The sequence below is a fragment of the Citrus clementina genome, unplaced genomic scaffold, assembly GCF_000493195.1.
Source record: "Citrus clementina cultivar Clemenules unplaced genomic scaffold, Citrus_clementina_v1.0 scaffold_2, whole genome shotgun sequence".
In the NCBI taxonomy this organism is placed as follows: domain Eukaryota; kingdom Viridiplantae; phylum Streptophyta; class Magnoliopsida; order Sapindales; family Rutaceae; genus Citrus; species Citrus x clementina.
Window position 1 is genome coordinate 14,649,754 of NW_006262688.1, and position 17,741 is coordinate 14,667,494.

The 17,741-nt window shown below is 36.2% G+C and overlaps 3 protein-coding genes and 1 non-coding gene across 7 annotated transcripts; 2 read left to right on the plus strand and 2 right to left on the minus strand.

Moving 5' to 3' along the window:
* The first annotated feature begins 43 nt into the window (after positions 1-43).
* On the plus strand, positions 44-6,844 carry LOC18053601 (peptidyl serine alpha-galactosyltransferase). The gene is made up of 8 exons (XM_006447119.2): positions 44-865; positions 1,769-1,939; positions 2,770-3,013; positions 3,118-3,318; positions 3,481-3,953; positions 4,923-5,087; positions 5,242-5,485; positions 5,783-6,844. The coding sequence occupies exons 1-8, from the start codon at positions 561-563 to the stop codon at positions 6,449-6,451; spliced, it is 2,472 nt and encodes an 823-aa protein (XP_006447182.1). The 5' UTR covers positions 44-560; the 3' UTR covers positions 6,452-6,844.
* Positions 6,845-7,004: 160 nt separating this feature from the next.
* Positions 7,005-7,076, minus strand: TRNAE-CUC. Its single transcript has one exon. It is a non-coding gene; the product is annotated as a tRNA-Glu (tRNA).
* A 949-nt stretch (positions 7,077-8,025) lies between these two features.
* On the plus strand, positions 8,026-11,128 carry LOC18053602 (protein WVD2-like 7). 4 transcript variants are annotated; one of them, XM_024191094.1, is made up of 9 exons: positions 8,026-8,234; positions 8,375-8,908; positions 9,002-9,370; positions 9,460-9,518; positions 9,637-9,708; positions 9,956-10,058; positions 10,171-10,221; positions 10,362-10,472; positions 10,885-11,128. In XM_024191094.1, the coding sequence occupies exons 1-9, from the start codon at positions 8,151-8,153 to the stop codon at positions 11,113-11,115; spliced, it is 1,614 nt and encodes a 537-aa protein (XP_024046862.1). In that variant the 5' UTR covers positions 8,026-8,150; the 3' UTR covers positions 11,116-11,128. The 4 variants fall into 4 exon arrangements, with proteins under 4 accessions (XP_024046862.1, XP_024046863.1, XP_024046860.1 ...); XM_024191095.1 differs by having other exon boundaries at positions 9,983-10,058; positions 10,171-10,233; XM_024191092.1 differs by having other exon boundaries at positions 8,027-8,234; positions 10,171-10,233.
* Positions 11,105-15,862, minus strand: LOC18053603 (protein FAR1-RELATED SEQUENCE 7). The gene is made up of 3 exons (XM_024191091.1): positions 15,754-15,862; positions 12,565-15,180; positions 11,105-11,192 (listed from the first exon to the last, which is right to left on the minus strand). The coding sequence occupies exon 2, from the start codon at positions 15,174-15,176 to the stop codon at positions 12,723-12,725; it is 2,454 nt and encodes an 817-aa protein (XP_024046859.1). The 5' UTR covers positions 15,177-15,180; positions 15,754-15,862; the 3' UTR covers positions 11,105-11,192; positions 12,565-12,722.
* Between the last annotated feature and the right edge of the window lie 1,879 nt (positions 15,863-17,741).

Here is a 17,741-nt window from a genome sequence, read left to right on the forward strand (position 1 = left end):
TGTTTTTAATTTTAATTTTAATTTCAATTTTAATTTTATTATTTCTATTTTGTATTTGTAGCAAGTAATGGTTGACACTTTGACAGAAGCAATCGGCAACTTCAAGACGACAACGAAGAGATGTCGTTTCAAAGTCGACATCAGTGCCATGTTTAAAATAGTTTGAGAAAAAGAATCGGACCGCGTCAGCACCGAAGTTCCTCGTGGACAAGACACAGTGTCTACGAACCAGCTGTTCAACAACTCCCATTTTTAAGTTCATTTCTTTATGTTATTCTCGTTAATTGATTAATCATCATCTTTTGTTATCAATTAATTCATCATAATCATAAACACAACGACACAATGTCAAAAGAATCAAAATAAAATATTTTCTAATTCATGCAGCTCCCTCCCACTATCAGCACTTCACTTGCTGCATTATAAACAAACCAGAGCAAAGGAAAAAAATCAAACCTTTGACTTTTCATCATAATTTTGTGCTTTATTCATCAAGGCGATGAAATTCAGATCTTTGAGCTAATACCCATTTGAGATCAGCCCCTGAAATTCGAGTTTCAATGGAAAAAATCTTGTCTTTAGCTCTGATTCTGGCGTTTCTAGGTTGTTTCGGGTCGGGTCAGACACCTCCTCACAAACAGGAGGCTCCCTACAGGATCCACACGCTGTTCTCGGTGGAATGTCGGAATTACTTTGATTGGCAGACAGTGGGGCTAATGCGCAGCTTCAAGAAGGCCGGGCAACCCGGACCCGTGACCCGACTCCTCAGCTGTACGGATGAGGATATGAAGAAATATAAAGGGATGCATTTGGCTCCGACTATGGAAGTGCCCTCCATGAGTAGACACCCAAAGACTGGTGACTGGTACCTTCTCTGTTTCTTTTTCTCTTTTGGTTGTTGTTGTTTGATCATAACTTGAAATTTTAGTTTCTGGGCTTGTGCTGTTTACCATCAATGGTTTTGATCTGGCAATTAATCTATTTTTCTTTTTAAAAAAACAATTGTCAATTGTTTTGATTAGGCATAGGCAATCAATTTATTGGCTAAAGGAAGCCAATAGTTCTTTTAAGGTGTTACCGTTCTTCTTTTGGCAATTAACTTGTCTTCCCTACTCTGCTTCACAGAGCTTTATTAAATTGATTTTAGATCATTGTCTCCATTTATGTGATGCATATCATTTTTCCTCATGCTTTGCTTGGAAAGTATACAGGCAAGACTTGACAAACAAGTCGATGGCAGTGTCTCACTAAGGTTACAAATTCTTGTTTCTGAACTTTTAGTGAATAAGTAGAGAGCAAGCCTCTTCTTGTTTTTTTTATTCTGCTGCATTTCTTTTGAAAATCCATTAGAAATGATATTTCTTTCCTATTTACTACTCATTATATCATCAATGTGCCCACTAAATGTATAATTCATCTTCTGTGTCTGTCTGTGTGTTTCTTCTTTCTTCTTTGCTGGTTTGTTAACATTTGTACTATCATTATTTGTATGTGTTGTGTTTTTATTAGTAACTATCTTTAGGGACCATTTTAAATGTCATTGGATCTTGAAAATCATAAGAAAGAAACTAGAAAAAAGTTGTATTGCTTTAGAGATGAACTGAATTCTGAAGCAACTGACCGACTATTTTTGTCTTCTTCTTTAACATTTCTTTATTTATTTAATTTGAAGATCCAAATGAAAAGTTTAAGACCCAGGAGCTTCCATTCCTTGTGAGAAAGAAAGAAAGTAAACCTTTTTTCTTTTTTTTTTGGGGGGTCTCTGCAGGTATCCTGCAATTAACAAACCTGCTGGAATTGTTCACTGGCTCAAACACAGTAAAGATGCTGAGAATGTTGATTGGGTGGTAATTCTGGATGCAGACATGATTATACGGGGTCCAATTATACCTTGGGAACTTGGTGCAGAGAAAGGCAGACCAGTAGCGGCATTATATGGGTATTAACATTCATTTGAAAATTTTACTTATTCATTGTCAAACCTGAGTATTTTCTCTTGACAAACAAATTAAACATTCAGTACCTGTGAGACGCTTTTTAGTTTAGCTCTGCATCAGATACAAAAATGAGTGACTGACCAGAGATGTTTTGATAGTAATGTTTGTACTTGACTTTTCATTTTGTATATTTAAGTGATACACTGACTGTATCCTTGGTGAAGCACACTATTGAACATGATCTGATGAGGATTCAGAACTTGAAGAGTTTTCTCTTCTATTTTTGGTTGATTTATTGGACGCTTCCTTTCAGATTATCATTAAGCTAATTTGGGATTTTCAGTTGTACCTCATCTACTGGTAGCACTAGGTATATCCTGCTTATAATTTCCATCGTTCGCCAGGAATTGGAAAGTTTTTTCAGAACATAAACTTATGATAATTCAGGTTTTGTCTCTCTCTCTCCTTTGGATGTTGTACTGGAACCTCCTGTGAGACATTCTTGAGGCTAAATGGTACTTGGTAGCTTTATCTTGTCTAGTACTAGCAATAAATATATCTTACATTTATAGTTTCAGTTTTCTTTTTCTTACAAATGGTGAGGTTCTTCTTTATAATACAGCAACATAAGAATTCTGGTTTTCGCCTCAATTTGGTTGATGTATTGGAACCTTCCCTTGAGAATTTTGTGGAGTAAACGGTGGCTTGCTGATTGTACTTGGATAATTGCTAGCACTAAATATGCTTTGCATAGAATTTTCATTTTTTTCTTCTTGTTTTTTTTTTTTCTGAAGCTATCAGTATTTATTCATACAACTCATTGCCTTTTCAGGTATCTGATTGGATGCAATAATATTCTGGCTAAATTGCATACAAAGCACCCAGAACTCTGTGACAAGGTTGGTGGGCTTTTAGCCATGCACATAGATGATCTTCGAGCACTGGCACCATTGTGGCTTTCAAAGACAGAAGAAGTGCGTGAAGATAGAGCTCACTGGGCAACCAACATTACAGGTGACATCTATGCTTCAGGGTGGATTAGTGAGATGTATGGTTACTCATTTGGCGCAGCAGAAGTAAGTCAGTTAATTTGTTTCCTGCAGCCAATAACATTCTTTCGTAATCTTTTTGCTTTCCTTCTTTCTTCCTGGTTATTTAATTCTTTTCTTTCATTTTTCAGGTTGGACTTCGGCATAAGATCAATGATGACTTGATGATTTATCCTGGGTATATTCCACGAGAGGGTGTTGAGCCTATTCTTCTTCACTATGGTTTGCCATTTAGAGTGGGAAATTGGTCTTTCAGTAAATTAGAACACCATGAAGATAATATTGTCTATGACTGTGGCCGGCTCTTTCCTGAACCTCCTTATCCTAGAGAGGTATATGAACCTAGAAAGAAATTACGCCATGTATTGTGAACAAAAACTGAGCCCCAGACTATAAGGTCTTTTCACTAATATATTGAAGTTAATATCTGTTAGAAATTGCATTCAAGATGATTATAGTTGGTAATAGATGCTTAATATATATTTTGTCTGCAGGTAAAAGAGATGGAACCTGATCCAAACCAAAGGAGAGCCCTATTTTTAAATATAGAGTGCATCAACACTATAAATGAGGGTCTGCTGTTACAACATACAGCAAATGGATGCCCTAAGCCAAAGTGGTCGAGGTACTTGAGCTTTTTAAAGAGCAAATCTTTTGCTGAACTAACTCGACCAAAGCTTCTAAATCATCTTAATATACTAGCTAAGGCAGCTGGACAACAGCAGGCCATTGGCGAACCTCGGAGACCTTATCCAAAAATTCATACCATTTTTTCTACAGAATGTACCCCTTACTTTGATTGGCAGACTGTAGGGCTAGTTCACAGTTTTCACCTAAGTGGCCAGCCTGGAAATATTACACGACTTCTCAGCTGTACAGATGAAGATTTAAAGAAATATGAAGGCCATGATCTGGCTCCCACCCATTATGTCCCTTCCATGAGCCAACATCCACTTACAGGCGATTGGTAATTCTATGTTTTTCTTTTTCTCCTTTTTACTTGTAGTAGATTGGTTCTTAAACTTTTTGGGTTTCATTTAGCCATGAAATTTACACACCTGTTTCACATTATTGCCATCAAGTCTTTAGTGTTCATCTGTGGCATTATTCAGGTAAAGAAAAGGTGCTTATTGGGTGTGAGTGAAATTAGGCAGTGGTACTAACTCTTGAAGGTCTCACTTCTAGAACTTATTTCCTAGTTGTAGATTGTAGGTAACCTCTAAATAAGAGGCCTTTATATCTCAGTGACTTGAGGTTGATTCTCATTTGGGTCTAGTAAACAATATCCCGTTCTCTAGCCTAACTGCTGATTGAAGTATATCCTGTATAGTTTCCTTCCTTTGATTCCTCTGTAGTTGGCAACTTCATACACATGAAAGTGAAATTATGAACTACCCTGTGGCCTGGTGTAGCTTGTTTTCTCTTTGTCATTCCCTCTGTTTGTTAGATCTTTGAATGAGTCATTTGAACCTTCTCTCTTAGCAAATTGTAACATGTTTTGTAAGAAACCCTTTAGGTTTGTCATGGAATTCGATCTCTCACCAGTGTTTAATCTAAGATTATAATTAACTTGCAGTGTTATTCTGAAACTAAATTGAAATGAACTTTGGAGACATGTTCTCTAGAATAGCCTAAAATTTGGCAGACAAGTGCATTACACAAGTTTGAATCTTGAGAGCAGCCACTTATTGTGCAAATGTTAAATATTAGTACAGGACAGGCATCTGTTTAGAACTCTACTTGGAAGTTCTGGCATTGAAGTCGTATAACATTAAATTTTAAAGATCTTTTCCTTGTAGTTTTTGGTAGTGTAATTGACTGATTTTCTCCCCTTCCTGCACCATGACCAAAACCCGAAAGAGAGAGAAAAGGTTAAGAGAAGTGAATGTCAGCATGAAGAACCGAAAGCTGAGAATATTTGTTTATTACTTGTCAGGTATCCAGCAATTAATAAACCTGCTGCGGTCCTTCACTGGCTTAATCATGCAGATACTGATGCAGAGTTTATTGTTATTCTTGATGCTGACATGATTATGAGAGGTCCAATTACACCATGGGAGTACAAAGCAGAACGTGGACGGCCAGTTTCAACACCCTACGAGTAAGACAGAGATGAATATCTTGTTTTGGTTTGTTGAATGCATCTATGATTCGATATGTGGTTGCATTATGAATTCCCCTCCCTTCCCTACTTAACATGTTTTTATGTACTGGTAATCTTGTCCAAAACTAATTTTTTTATTTATGCTTGTCAGCTACCTAATTGGTTGCAACAATGAGCTTGCGAAACTCCATACTCGCCATCCTGATGCTTGTGACAAGGTTGGGGGTGTAATCATCATGCATATAGACGATCTCCGTAAATTTGCAATGCTATGGTTGCATAAAACTGAGGAGGTTCGTGCAGACAAAGCTCATTATTCCAGAAATATCACTGGAGATGTATATGAATCTGGATGGATTAGCGAGATGTATGGTTACTCATTTGGGGCAGCAGAGGTATTTTAATTTTTGTGAATTGATCCACATTTAGATTATGCTATTTTAGAATTGTAGAGACAGAGTTGTTATGCGGTTGAGAAATTAATTATAGTAGTGTTCTAAGAAACGACTGATGAACTGACTAGGCTTCAGTTTAATACTCAAATATTGATTTGATGCTCTCTAAATTGGTCTTCAGAGAATAGGAACTCCTTGAAGTGTTATTGATGTTCCCTTTTTTCAGCCGTGGTAATGTGTATTAGCGCTATTTCAGTCAGAATAATGAATTTATGAGTCTCGTCCTTTGTTTTGCAGTTGAAACTTCGGCATATCATAAACAGGAAGATATTGATTTACCCGGGATATATCCCTGAACCTGGTGTCAAATACAGAGTTTTCCACTATGGGTTGGAATTTTCAGTTGGGAATTGGAGCTTTGATAAGGCAAATTGGAGAGATGCTGATATGGTCAACAAATGCTGGGCTCAGTTTCCAGAACCACCTGATCCTTCAACACTTGACAGGAGTGATAAGAACATCCTGCAGCGAGACCTGCTTAGCATAGAATGTGCAAAGAAACTTAATGAAGCATTGCGGTTACATCATAAAAGGAGGAACTGCCCTGACCCCAGTTCCTTATCCAAATCAATTTCAGATATGACAGAGGAAGTTGTAAATCACAGGAAATTTGGCATAGTTAATCAAATTCATCACGCTGTCAGTATGCCAAGGAATCATTCAATGGAATCATCTGTGCCTGCTGAAAAAGATGGGCTATTCAGTTCTTTGAGGTTCTGGGTTATCGCAATATGGGCATTTTGTGGCTTGGGTTTCTTGTTAGTCATGTTCGTGTTATTTTCTGGTTGTAAAGGGAAGGGACCACGAAGTAAAAGCTACAGAAGCAAGAGAAGATCTTCTTATTCGGGATTCTTGGATATGAATGGACGTGATAGGCATCTCAAGAATGCTGAACTATCTTTATAACAGAGATCCTACTAGAAAAATGCTATACTCAGTTAGATTGTCATACATTCCAGCTTTTAACAGTCTGAAGGCAAACATCACACGGGTGAAAAGTCAAGGAAATCTTTACTCTTGCAGTAAATAGGTGCATTGCTTGACAGTGCAATTGTTTTTCCTGCAAAATTCGGCTTTCAAGCTCCTGCTGCAAGGCAAGACTTCAAATTTTAACATACTTACCGGGTCAAATTCAGTTCTGGGAATTCTTATTATATGTTTTCGTGATCCATTTTCAGCTTTTGATATATATTGTACTGCAATGAATAAAACCAATAGTAGAGATGTGTCATGGGCACAAGGAGAAAACCCTTTTTTATTTTTTTTTCAACTTCAGATGGTTGCTACTTGTGATCTTGCAGAGTGTAATAGAAGAAACAAAAAAATAAAATAAAATTGCTTCTTGTTTGAATTGTTGTAATTAAACTCCTGTGCGTTCTTTGGATTGATTTTTTCAGATTGTTTTTTTAGCAATCATTGGCGTATCAAAAATTAAAAAAAGAGAAAAACAAAATAAGGTTTCCGTTGCCGGGACTTGAACCAGGTCTTTCGGGTGAGAGCCGAATATCCTAACCACCTAGACTAGAACGGATTGGCTTCATTCGTTATTTTTTATTATTAAATATATTATTCCACAACTGGAAGTTTACTTCCCTATTTATAATAAATGTTAACATGGAACTGATTTTTCATCCATCTAACATAAACAGCAGTTTCTATTTTCAAATTTGATTGTGGAAATCAAAAGTTTTATATAATTTTCTTTTTTTATTCAAATAATAATAATAATAATAATAATAATAATATATTTCTTTTAACATTTAGTTGATTCATTTAGCATTAGTTTTTAAATGCAATAGTACATTTTATATTTAGTTTTCTCAATATTTAGTCAGTGAATTTCAAAATCTCAACGATGAATCTCATTAAATATTCTTAATACTTCACAAAAACCATGGTCTCATGACATTAAAAGCCATGAAATTGTTCCTTGTGTCCACATCCTATAACTTACCATCAGCATTAGCTTTGTCGATTGATGTTAGAATTGCAACAACCGGTTGTTCATCTTGTTAAATCCCAACTGCTTTCCTTCAAATCTACTATTAGTTAATGCTTCCAAAAACGCTCCCTCTCTCCCTTTCAAAATCCAAATTCCGTCACGTCCCAAAACTCAGTAACCTTAATTTCCAATTGCTTCTGTTGTCAACAACAATGCAACATGCAAACGGATTTTCAATTTCTTTGTCTGGAGGGATGAGTTGGGTCTTCAAATTCAAATTAATCAACCAAATGGACGTTAAAGCAAATCAACATTCATCAATTTCAACGAGTGGGCCCCAAAAGGGTCCGAAAATGAATGCAAGTCTTCCAATTAAAAGTGGGGGTGTGAGCCCACTTAGAAATAATAAAATTAAAGGATTTGCACGAAACTTTTAACTTTTTTATCATCTGCCTTGTGCTGTAAATGGCTTGCCGTGGTGCTTTCCTTTATTTTTGTTATTTTCTTTTTCGCCACAGGGACCATTTGCTTTTTGGCATTTAAATTTCAAATTTTTTTGAACGTTTCCAAGTGGGAAACACTAGAAACATGTTGTAGTTACAGAACGAGAGAGTCCAAAGTTAGAAAATTTTTGAGGTTTCAATTTCAAAGAATTGCAACACTATGGGAGAGTCAACTTGTCTCATGCAAATGCAAGTGCAACAACCATTCTCTTATGTGTCTGGCTTTCCTAATGAAGCCAAAGAGGTAAGATCTTGAAACTAAATTATTATGAGCTTTTAACCACTTCTTTAAGAATTGGGTACACCCATAATTCATAGAAATGCCAGATGGGTTTTGGAGGTTTTGCCAAAAGGTTCAGTTTGTGCTAAATATTTTTGTTACAGGAGGGGAACCCAATTCATGCACTTGGACAGTCAGTTTCTTTTGGGAGGTTTATGTCAGAGTCATTGGCTTGGGAAAAATGGTCATCTTTCTCTTCTCATAACAAGTATGTCGAAGAGGCTGAGAGGTACTCGCGCCCTGGATCAGTTGCCCAGAAGAAAGCTTTCTTTGAAGCTCACTACAAGGAACTTGCTGCAAGAAAGAAAGCTGCTGCTTTGCTCGAACAAGCACAAGATGCATCAAACAACAATCTTGCTGGAGAATCACAACCTGAAGGCGAAGTTCAGAATGTTACGGCCCAAGATTCACAGCTGATAGCTGTTGAAGAACAAGAAGCAGCTACCATTTCAGTGCATGAATCTGAAAGCAACAATGTTCTTGGACAGAGAAGTGCGGATGTAGTAAAAGAAACGGAGAACTGTGAGAAGACTGAATCGATAAATCAGCTGGAGAGGGTGGTGGTGGTTGATAGTAAAAGGGAGGCCAAAGATTCGAAGCTTAGTGGGACAAATCAAATGCAGAAGCCTCGGTTAAAGGTAACCATGTTGACCAACACCCCATGATTCTTTTCTGGGTTCTATTTTCAAATGTCATTATTGTGCTAAAATTTTTCTATTTTTTGGTTATAGCAGAGTTCCAATTCCAATCAAGATGATAGGGCGTCGATGAGCAAGAAGAAACCGTCTTTCTCTTCCTCAAAGTCCTTAAATTTTGGTAGAGCAACTAAGACGCCATCTACTCCGGCCAAACCGACAGCTCCATTACAGTCCACGAAGGAAATCAATGCCACTCCAATCAAGAAGAAATCTGCAATAGACTTTGCTGATAACAAGAGATCAACTCCAAAATCAATTCACAAGTCCATTTATCTCACCCCAGCTAGAGAAATCAATAGATTGACTTCAACAATCGTCCGGAAGATTGATGGTTCCAAAGTTATGGGTTCCAATTCCAAAGCATCTAAAGATTGCTCAACTCCATTAATGACTCCTACTGCGGTGCCTACTTCTCTTCTTCCATGCTTTGCAGCCTGCATTATAACATTTTCTGCACATGCATGCTAAAAATGTTGTGTTTTGAGTCGCAGGCATCTGTGAATGGTGCACCAAAGCATCCCTTAGCCACCCCTTGGTCAGAAAACAGAAGGTATCTATCTGGCCGTTCTCATACCAAAAGGGGAAAATGAAATATGGGGGTTGCTAGTTTTCAAGTCGGTGAAGATATAGATTTCTTAAATGTGTTGATTTATATGTATAAATTGCAGGGATGGAACCCCTCATGATTCAAATATGGGAAGCAAAACAGTTCGAGCTAGGTGGAACTTCCTTCCGACAGAGTAAGAAGTTCTTCTTACATTCATATTTGTTATATCAACAAATGAAACCGGTAATTATGAGTTGTAATGTAAAATGTTAACTAGTGACATAAAACTGTACGGCTTTAATAATAACAGATCACGCATGCGATAATGATACTAACAAAAGAAATAATTATAAGCAATTGTCCTGTGAGTTCGAAAAAATGGCATATGCCTCTTGCTTCAAAAGGACTTCCAAGTCCTGATTATTGTTTTTTCATGCCAGTTGTTCAAAGTTTTTGAGTGCCTGCAGAAACAAATTGCAATCCCCAAATTCATTTACACCTTTCCGCTTAAGGACAGAAGAAAGAGCTGCAAGAAGAAAGGAGGCAAGGATTGCCACAATTTGATTTCATTCTCAATCATTTATTGTATTTCATTGGTGCCTCAAATTATGTGTGGTTAAATATTTGTTCTGTTTGTGATTTTTCCTCCATTCAGAAGCTTGAAGAGAAATTCAACGCCAATCAAATACAAAAATTGCAGAAGCAGGTAACGCTCAAGGTTGTACACTGTTTCCGAGCATCCCTTTCATCTTCTGAAAAGTTTCTCTCACCTACATCATGTATCAATGAAGATTATGGATGTAGTTTCACTAAAATTAAACATAACAATTTGATTCACTTGAGCAGGAGAAAGCAGAAACAGAAATCAGAAAACTGCGTCAAACCCTATGCTTTAAGGCCAGGCCTCTGCCAGATTTTTATAAAGAAAGAGCAATACCAAAGAGTCAGACGAATAAGGTACCTTCTGTCATTTCATTTTACAGACCTCTCCGGTATTCTTATATGGTGCTGTTATGTCAAATCTAGTAGCATAAATATCGCCAGGATCCAGAGTGCACCTGCAACAAGTTCTAAGAATGAAATTAGAAAGTGTATAAGCAGCACGGTCAATGCAGAATTCTTCATTTGTGCAAATCCATTGTCTTAGAAAAGAACTTGTGTTACTTGACCTCTCTAGGAAATTATAGATGGGAAGCATTCTTCATCAATGATTCTGGCACAGTCGCAACATCTTTTCTTCTTACTTTCCCCAGATATTTTGCTTACAATCACTCTACAAATGTAAAGCGTTTTATAATCTTCCCCAAGTTTTGCATTTTGATCAGCAGATGTCACGATGAAAAATTTTCTTTTCTCTTGTTTCTTGTAGGATCCTCCGACACGTCCTCAGTCACCAAAACTCACAGCAAGTACTTTCCAGACAAAACCATCCACACCTCGTCAGAGGCCTCCAACTAAGCACATTGGTTCTGATCATGTCCTTGAAAAGAAAAGTCACGCTTCAACTCGTTCTCTTGCTTCAAGACCAACAAAGATTACTCATGAGAATAAGTCTCCAAATATTCAGCATGAGTACCAATCTACGAAGTGTCGCATCTAAGTTTCTGTGGACAGAAAAATATTGTCAAGCAACATTGGCTGCCAAATGCATTAAATTGAGTTTTCTGCATGATGGATCTGCATAACAAAATGAAATTTGTTAGGGAATGAGACCATCTGCTTGGAATTGTAGCAAATTATGCTTGTATGCAGAGTTCCTATCTTTAGTTAGTGTTCTATGGACCCAAGATATTGTAAAAAATTCTTTCATTCCTCAAAATATGATAATGTTGGCCTCCTAGAACTTATGAGCATTTGATACATGCTATGGTTAACCAAGTTGAAATGGGAATGGTAAAATTCACAATTCAAAACCTTTGTGTCAGCCAAATCACAAAAGGTCAAAAATAACCAAAGTGTTGAGGTGAGCCTATCATGGATTGACTTGTCTGTTGCACAAAAAGGCTCAAATTTTAGAATGTAATTACATCCTACCTCTGATGTGATACAAGCAGAACTGTTACAGTTTTATTCAAACAGGCAAAAGGAACGATTCCATTTGGATTTGAAGGGGAAAAAGGGAAAAGAAAAATAAAAAATGTCTAAGCAAATTAGTTGCATATGTAGAAAGTGTAATTACTTGATTGCATTGCAATTGTTGGAAAAACCACCACTTTTATTTGAAATTGAAAACAACCGAACACAAATAAATACTATTCTCTTTTCCAGAAAACCTATTCACTAAAGAAATCGATCGCAAGAAAAGACTGAGCCAAAGAAAAACTGAAAGCTCAGAAATCAGAAACATAAATTATGTGAATGAACGCCTACATAAATACATGCCAAACTGGACATATTGCCAAGATAACTTATGCACAAGGGAACAAGTCATCCACAAAACCAGTAACACAAAAAATGAGGGAATTCATTACAATAGACAACTAGGTAAAGACAGATCATATTTCTTAAGGAAGCATTCACTGAACAACAACATATAATCTGCAGTATCCACTGTATGCTACCATTAAATACTATTCTCTTTTCAAGAAAACTTATTCACTAAAGAAATTGATCGCAAGAAAAGATTGAGCCACAGAAAAATTGAAAGCTTAGAAATCAGAAACATAAATTATGTGAACGAACACCTCCATAAATACATGCCAAACTGGACATATTGCCAAGTAACTTATGCACAAGGGAACAAGTCATCCACAAAACCAGGAACACAAAAATGAGGGAAGTCATTACAATAGACAATTAGGTAAAGACAGATCATATTTCTTAAGGAAGCATTCACGGAACAACTACATATAATCTGCAGCATCCACTGTATGCTACCATTAAGAATCATACTCTCTGCAAATCCAACTAAATGTTGATGAAAAATGGTAGCGTTAAGCCTTTATCTGAGAAAGAGAGAATGATTCAGCTCTTTTTCACACCACCTAGCTACAAGTCAAACATGGTAATAAAAAAGGTGCACTACATATGTAATTACAAAGTAACTCACCATACTAGTATCTCTGTACAAGATACTGAAATGCTTCAACAGTTGCAGCATCCACGTGTAACATCCTTTCAAAATGATATGGGAGATCTTATTATCAGTTCTCATAAGCCAACCAACGGTCACTCTAATGATGTAAACCTAAATACGTGCCTAGTATTTCAAACCCTTGCGTCTCTTGTCCACCTCTTCAAGATGCAGTGGCTGGGGAGCAGCTTGATATTCCTATAGTCAAGCACTTTCAGCGCATGACTGCACAAAACTCCCATGAACTCATATTTCATACAGTTGCACATAACTGTCTCATCAAACAAATTATAAGTTACCGCATACTCTCTTAGTTGCCCATATATGCTCACTTTATACTCAAACAGTGATCCATTCTCAGTACATTGGTTAACTACAATATTCAGAGATGCTTCGTATTCTTGTTGAAACAATTCAAATATGTTTGGTGTGTATATACCCCTTGCATGCTTCAAAAGAATCACATCCCCAATTAGTCTGGGCATGTGTTGGCTCATATTGTAATTAGCTTCTAATTCTTTGTAGTGCCAATCATTCACCATTTTCCCAAGATGCTTGAAAAAGGATATCACATCAGAGTCAGACCTTAGATGCTTCCGCAAATTACAAGTAAAATATTCACGAAGATGAACAGTTCTGATGTCAGCACAAAATATATTCTTTCTGTATGCTATGGCCCACTCCTCTCTATCTTTAAATATCTCGTTCAACCACTCATTTTCCCAAAGGCCATATGCATCCAGCATAACCTTCCATGCTTTGATGAAGTCCTCTTCCTCTTCATGGTCAAAGATGCAACTAAATAAATCATTTACAAAAGAATCTGAGCCCACAAACAGGTGGTTGAACTGTTTGAGTACTTTTTGGTATACGTGCCAAACACATATTCGGTGATCCATTTCCGGCAATGCCAAATCGATTGCTTCAACCAGTACTGCATCTTGATCAGTGAGGATTGTCTTTGGCTTCTTCCCAGACATTACCTCAATGAAAGTTCGAAACAACCACTTAAAAGATTCAGCAGAGTCATCATAGAGAAGTGAAGCACCAAAGATCACCATTTGCTTATGATGGTTCATCCCAACAAAAGGGCAAAATGGTCGACCATCTTTGATTAGTTTGTAGGTCGTGTCAAAGAAAACTACATCACCAAAGTCACTATAGTCCACCAACATTTTTGCATCTGCCCAAAATATATTAGTTATTTGATCTTCAGCATCAAGTTGCATGGTATAGATGAAAGATGGATTTTTTAATTGCTTACTTTTAAAGTATTGCTGTATCCTTTCTACTTCTCCCTCTTTCATTTCTCTTGTACGTTTGGAAGAAAGTTTACTTTTATAATCAATAGGATTATATCCCAGCTCATTTCCAGCTAAGTTCTGAGATAACTCTGAGGTTGATTTTGGCTGATTCTCAGAAACATCTTGCACATTGCCTTCAACAACTTGAGACCCAGCTAATCTCTTTTGTGATCTCAACATGGGCACTCGACAAGCAGCTACAAGCTCATGATTGTGCTTTTCTTCAAAATGAGTGACACGGTATTTACCATCAGCTTGACGAGAGACTACCAGCTGAGCTAAACAACCAATTCTTGTTTCCTTTTGAGATCTCTTCACATTCAAATCCCGCTTGTCTTTCTGCCGAAAACCTTCTCTAAAACAAGTGAATCTCCTAGATGCCACAGCACCATCTATCTTACTCCTATTTACATAATCTTTTCGAACACTGAAACCAAGCCGTCCAGCATATGCATTATAATACTCATATGCATGATCTTCTGAATCAAAACCCATTCCAAGTTTTGGAATGCCATCCATCCTAGAACTATTGGATAAGTCAGCTTCAACTGCTTGAGCAAAGGATAATCTCTTCTGTGATGGCAACATGTAAGCTGTACTTTGGGTTACAAACTCATGATTGTGCTTTGTTTCAAAATGGGTGACCTGGAACATTCCATTAGGTTGGCGTGCAATAGTCATATGTGCCAAGCAACCAGTTCTTGTCTCCTGCCGGGGTTTCCTCAAATTTGCACTATGTTTGGTAGGCCGATACCCTTGCCTGTAACAAGTGTATCTCCTGGACACTACTACGCCATTTATCCGACTTTTATTCACAAAATCTTTCCTAATGCTGAATCCTTCCAACACAGCATATCTGCTATAGCACTTATATGCATGATCTTCCGTTTCAAACTCCATGCCAACAGTTGGTATCACGTATGTCACTTCCTCATCTTTTACAACAACCCCACCCCCAAATACATCAGAAGAGGAAACTTCAGAAGTGTGAGACTCCCCCTCCCCATCGACAACCTCCGTCTCACACTTGTAAGCAGAGGAAATTCCAAGAGTTTGATACTCCTCTCCATGAATTTCCATCAGGCTTTTGTTAATAGAAGAAGCACTTGGGCTCTGACAATTGCACTCAGTATTAGTACTTTCACTGCTTTTTCCAACAGAGGAATCTTTAGAGTTTTCACGTCCCTGTCCCTCATCCACGTCCATCCTCAGTGACATTTGAAGTTCATTTTTACCATCCTCTTCAGGTAATTGACTTGACATGTCAGCTTCACAACTATCCATCAACCTTCATTCCAATAAAGAAAAGGCGGAAAAGCATGTGAGAGAAACAAACATTAAGAACTAAAAGTTGTTCATTCTCTGGGACTTGGAAACGTAAAAATGGCACCTACCCTAAAAGTTCTTCCAAACGTTCACTGAAAAATTTTAACAAAAAATGCCAAGCCCACCAAGTTAATCACCACAGATATTGTTAGTCTTAGATTCCATATGCTTCGAAGAACATATAATTGACACGGCATTACACTTCAAATTCACTAACTCCATCAGGACTAAGCATTGCATACATGTAACAATATCAAAATTGATCCACTAATATATATATAATCTCAACTTCTTAAAAATTCTTAAAATGTAGGCACGACTTCCAGGCAGCATACTCAAATAATTAAACATAAACACCAATTCAAAATTAATTAATTAAACAATATTAACACTAACTGATGCTTATAATGCACGTAAAGTACTTCAAAACGAACAGCAATTACCAAATAATTGAACGATTTGAAATTTGATTTTATTTATTTATTTTTGGTAAGTAGAGAGTGGGCAAAATTCAGTTTGTTAAGAAGGTGTGCACCTTATCAATTGTGAAAGCTCCGGAGGGAATTGAACGGACGAGATATTTTTCTGATCTTTCTTTCTGGGTGAAAATGGCGGGAGAGATTAAAAGAGGAACTGCAAGAATTGTAGGGATTTAGGGCTTTTGTTTTTTATTTTATGGTTGTTTACTTGTATTTAATGTTCGGTACGACGAGGAGACGAGAAGGGAGGCGACGTGTCATAACCTCGAGTGAGTTTTACGTGGGTCCGAAATTGACGTGGCGGTCTACTATTGGCGAACTGGACGCTCAATGTTGCTACTCGGATTGTTCTATTCACTTTGATTTTCTTCTGTTTTTGAGTGCGTAACGAACAAACGATATTTGTTCATTCAATCTTTTTTATATATTTGTCTAAAAAACATTTTTCCGGAAAAAAACAGGCCGAATGATATTAGTTGGCTAAAGTAATAAATAATTATTAATTTTTTATTTTTAATTTAAATAATAAATTTTAATTAGTGACAGTTGGAATATAAATTAAATATTCCACTAAATAAACATAAAAATCACTCTGTTTTAAAATCTCTTGTATTAGGTTAGTACTGATGCTTAAAAGCACTATAATTTTATTTACAAGCCGACAATTTTTCTTGAGCAGAGGGTGTAGATATAAGCCAATAAATTTTTCCAAAATTTGAATTTAAAACGACAGACAACCGACCAAATGAAATTGAATTGAAAACAATAGTATAAACGGATGAATATAGCTTGACGAGTGCTAGCGACGGTCGCCCACAAGGGTGATTGTGTTAGTTGCTGGTTTCTTCTCTTGCCACATGTTCCATTATTTTGATATATTGTAATTTTAAATCAATACTGAAATATTAATAATTTTTAATTTAATTTTAATATAATCTTTATGCTGAGAGAATTTACCTTAATGTTTTAGTGGGATTTTGGATGACCCCAAATAAAACAATAAAAATAGTGAGAAAGGATGGATATTGAAAGGAGAGAGGCTGCCTTGTTATATTTTGAGGTGTTGCAAGGGTTGTGTGTTTGACGGTAAAAGGAGAAAAAATGTATTAAAATGAGACTAAGAACCACCACAACTCAAGCTTGATGTATCTTGTAAATCAGAGCACACACGGACATTAGAGGTGGAGCCGGTAGTGGCTGGCAACTACACTCGGACGCTCAAGTAAGATTTTGAACAATACGGGATTGCCTCAAGGTCGAAAATGGACCTTGAAACTGATAAAAATGGTGAAAATACTTTATATATCCTCTAAGGAGGGTAAAATCTTGTTTAGTCCCTATATTATGAGGTTAGTGTCCATTTAGTCCCTGTATTTTTAAAAACACCTCAAAACGTCCCTGCTACTAAATATTGACACTTATGCCATTATTTTTTTTTATTTTTAACTTGCTTTTACAATATTACATTTTTACAATAATGTTTCTTTTTTGGATATTAATAAAAAATTAAATTATCAAATTAAACTCAAAAATAAAATAAAAACAAAAAAGGTATATATTAATTTTTGTGGAAGCTCACGTATGTCTAAAAAATTAATATCGTAAAAAATTACATTATCAATTTTTTTAGAAAAATTAATATTTTAACTCAAGAGTGTGTTCCACAAAAATTAATATATATTATTTTATTTTATTTTATTTTTTGGTGTTAAAGTGGTAATTTATTTTTTTCTTTTTAATAATGTCTAAAAAAATTATTATAATAGGGTTATTTTTTTTCTTTTTAATAATGTCTAAAAAATTATTATAATAGGGCAATATTATAAAAATAAGTTAAAAGGAACAAAAGATAATGGTAAAAGTGTCAATAATTTAATGGTAGGGATGGTTTGAGGTATTTTTAAAAATATAGAGACTAAACGAGTACTAACTTCAAAATATAGGGACTAAACGAGCTTTTACCCCTCTAAGGAAGAAGATGAGAGCAATATTTTTGGCTAAATCAAAGTTGCTTACCGTTGGAGAGTGTGTCTTAACCATTTTA

Bases quoted from the DNA above. Each gene is read 5' to 3' on its own strand.
- LOC18053601 (XM_006447119.2), top strand. From the start codon at position 561: ATGGAAAAAATCTTGTCTTTAGCTCTGATTCTGGCGTTTCTAGGTTGT. The intron at 1,940-2,769 runs GTATTAACATTC...TTGCCTTTTCAG, and splicing joins CCAGTAGCGGCATTATATGG to GTATCTGATTGGATGCAATA. The intron at 5,486-5,782 runs GTATTTTAATTT...TTTGTTTTGCAG, and splicing joins ACTCATTTGGGGCAGCAGAG to TTGAAACTTCGGCATATCAT.
- LOC18053602 (XM_024191092.1), top strand. From the start codon at position 8,151: ATGGGAGAGTCAACTTGTCTCATGCAAATGCAAGTGCAACAACCATTC. The intron at 9,709-9,955 runs GTAAGAAGTTCT...TTTTCATGCCAG, and splicing joins TGGAACTTCCTTCCGACAGA to TTGTTCAAAGTTTTTGAGTG. The intron at 10,059-10,170 runs GCAAGGATTGCC...TCCTCCATTCAG, and splicing joins GAGCTGCAAGAAGAAAGGAG to AAGCTTGAAGAGAAATTCAA.
- LOC18053603 (XM_024191091.1), bottom strand. From the start codon at position 15,176: ATGGATAGTTGTGAAGCTGACATGTCAAGTCAATTACCTGAAGAGGAT.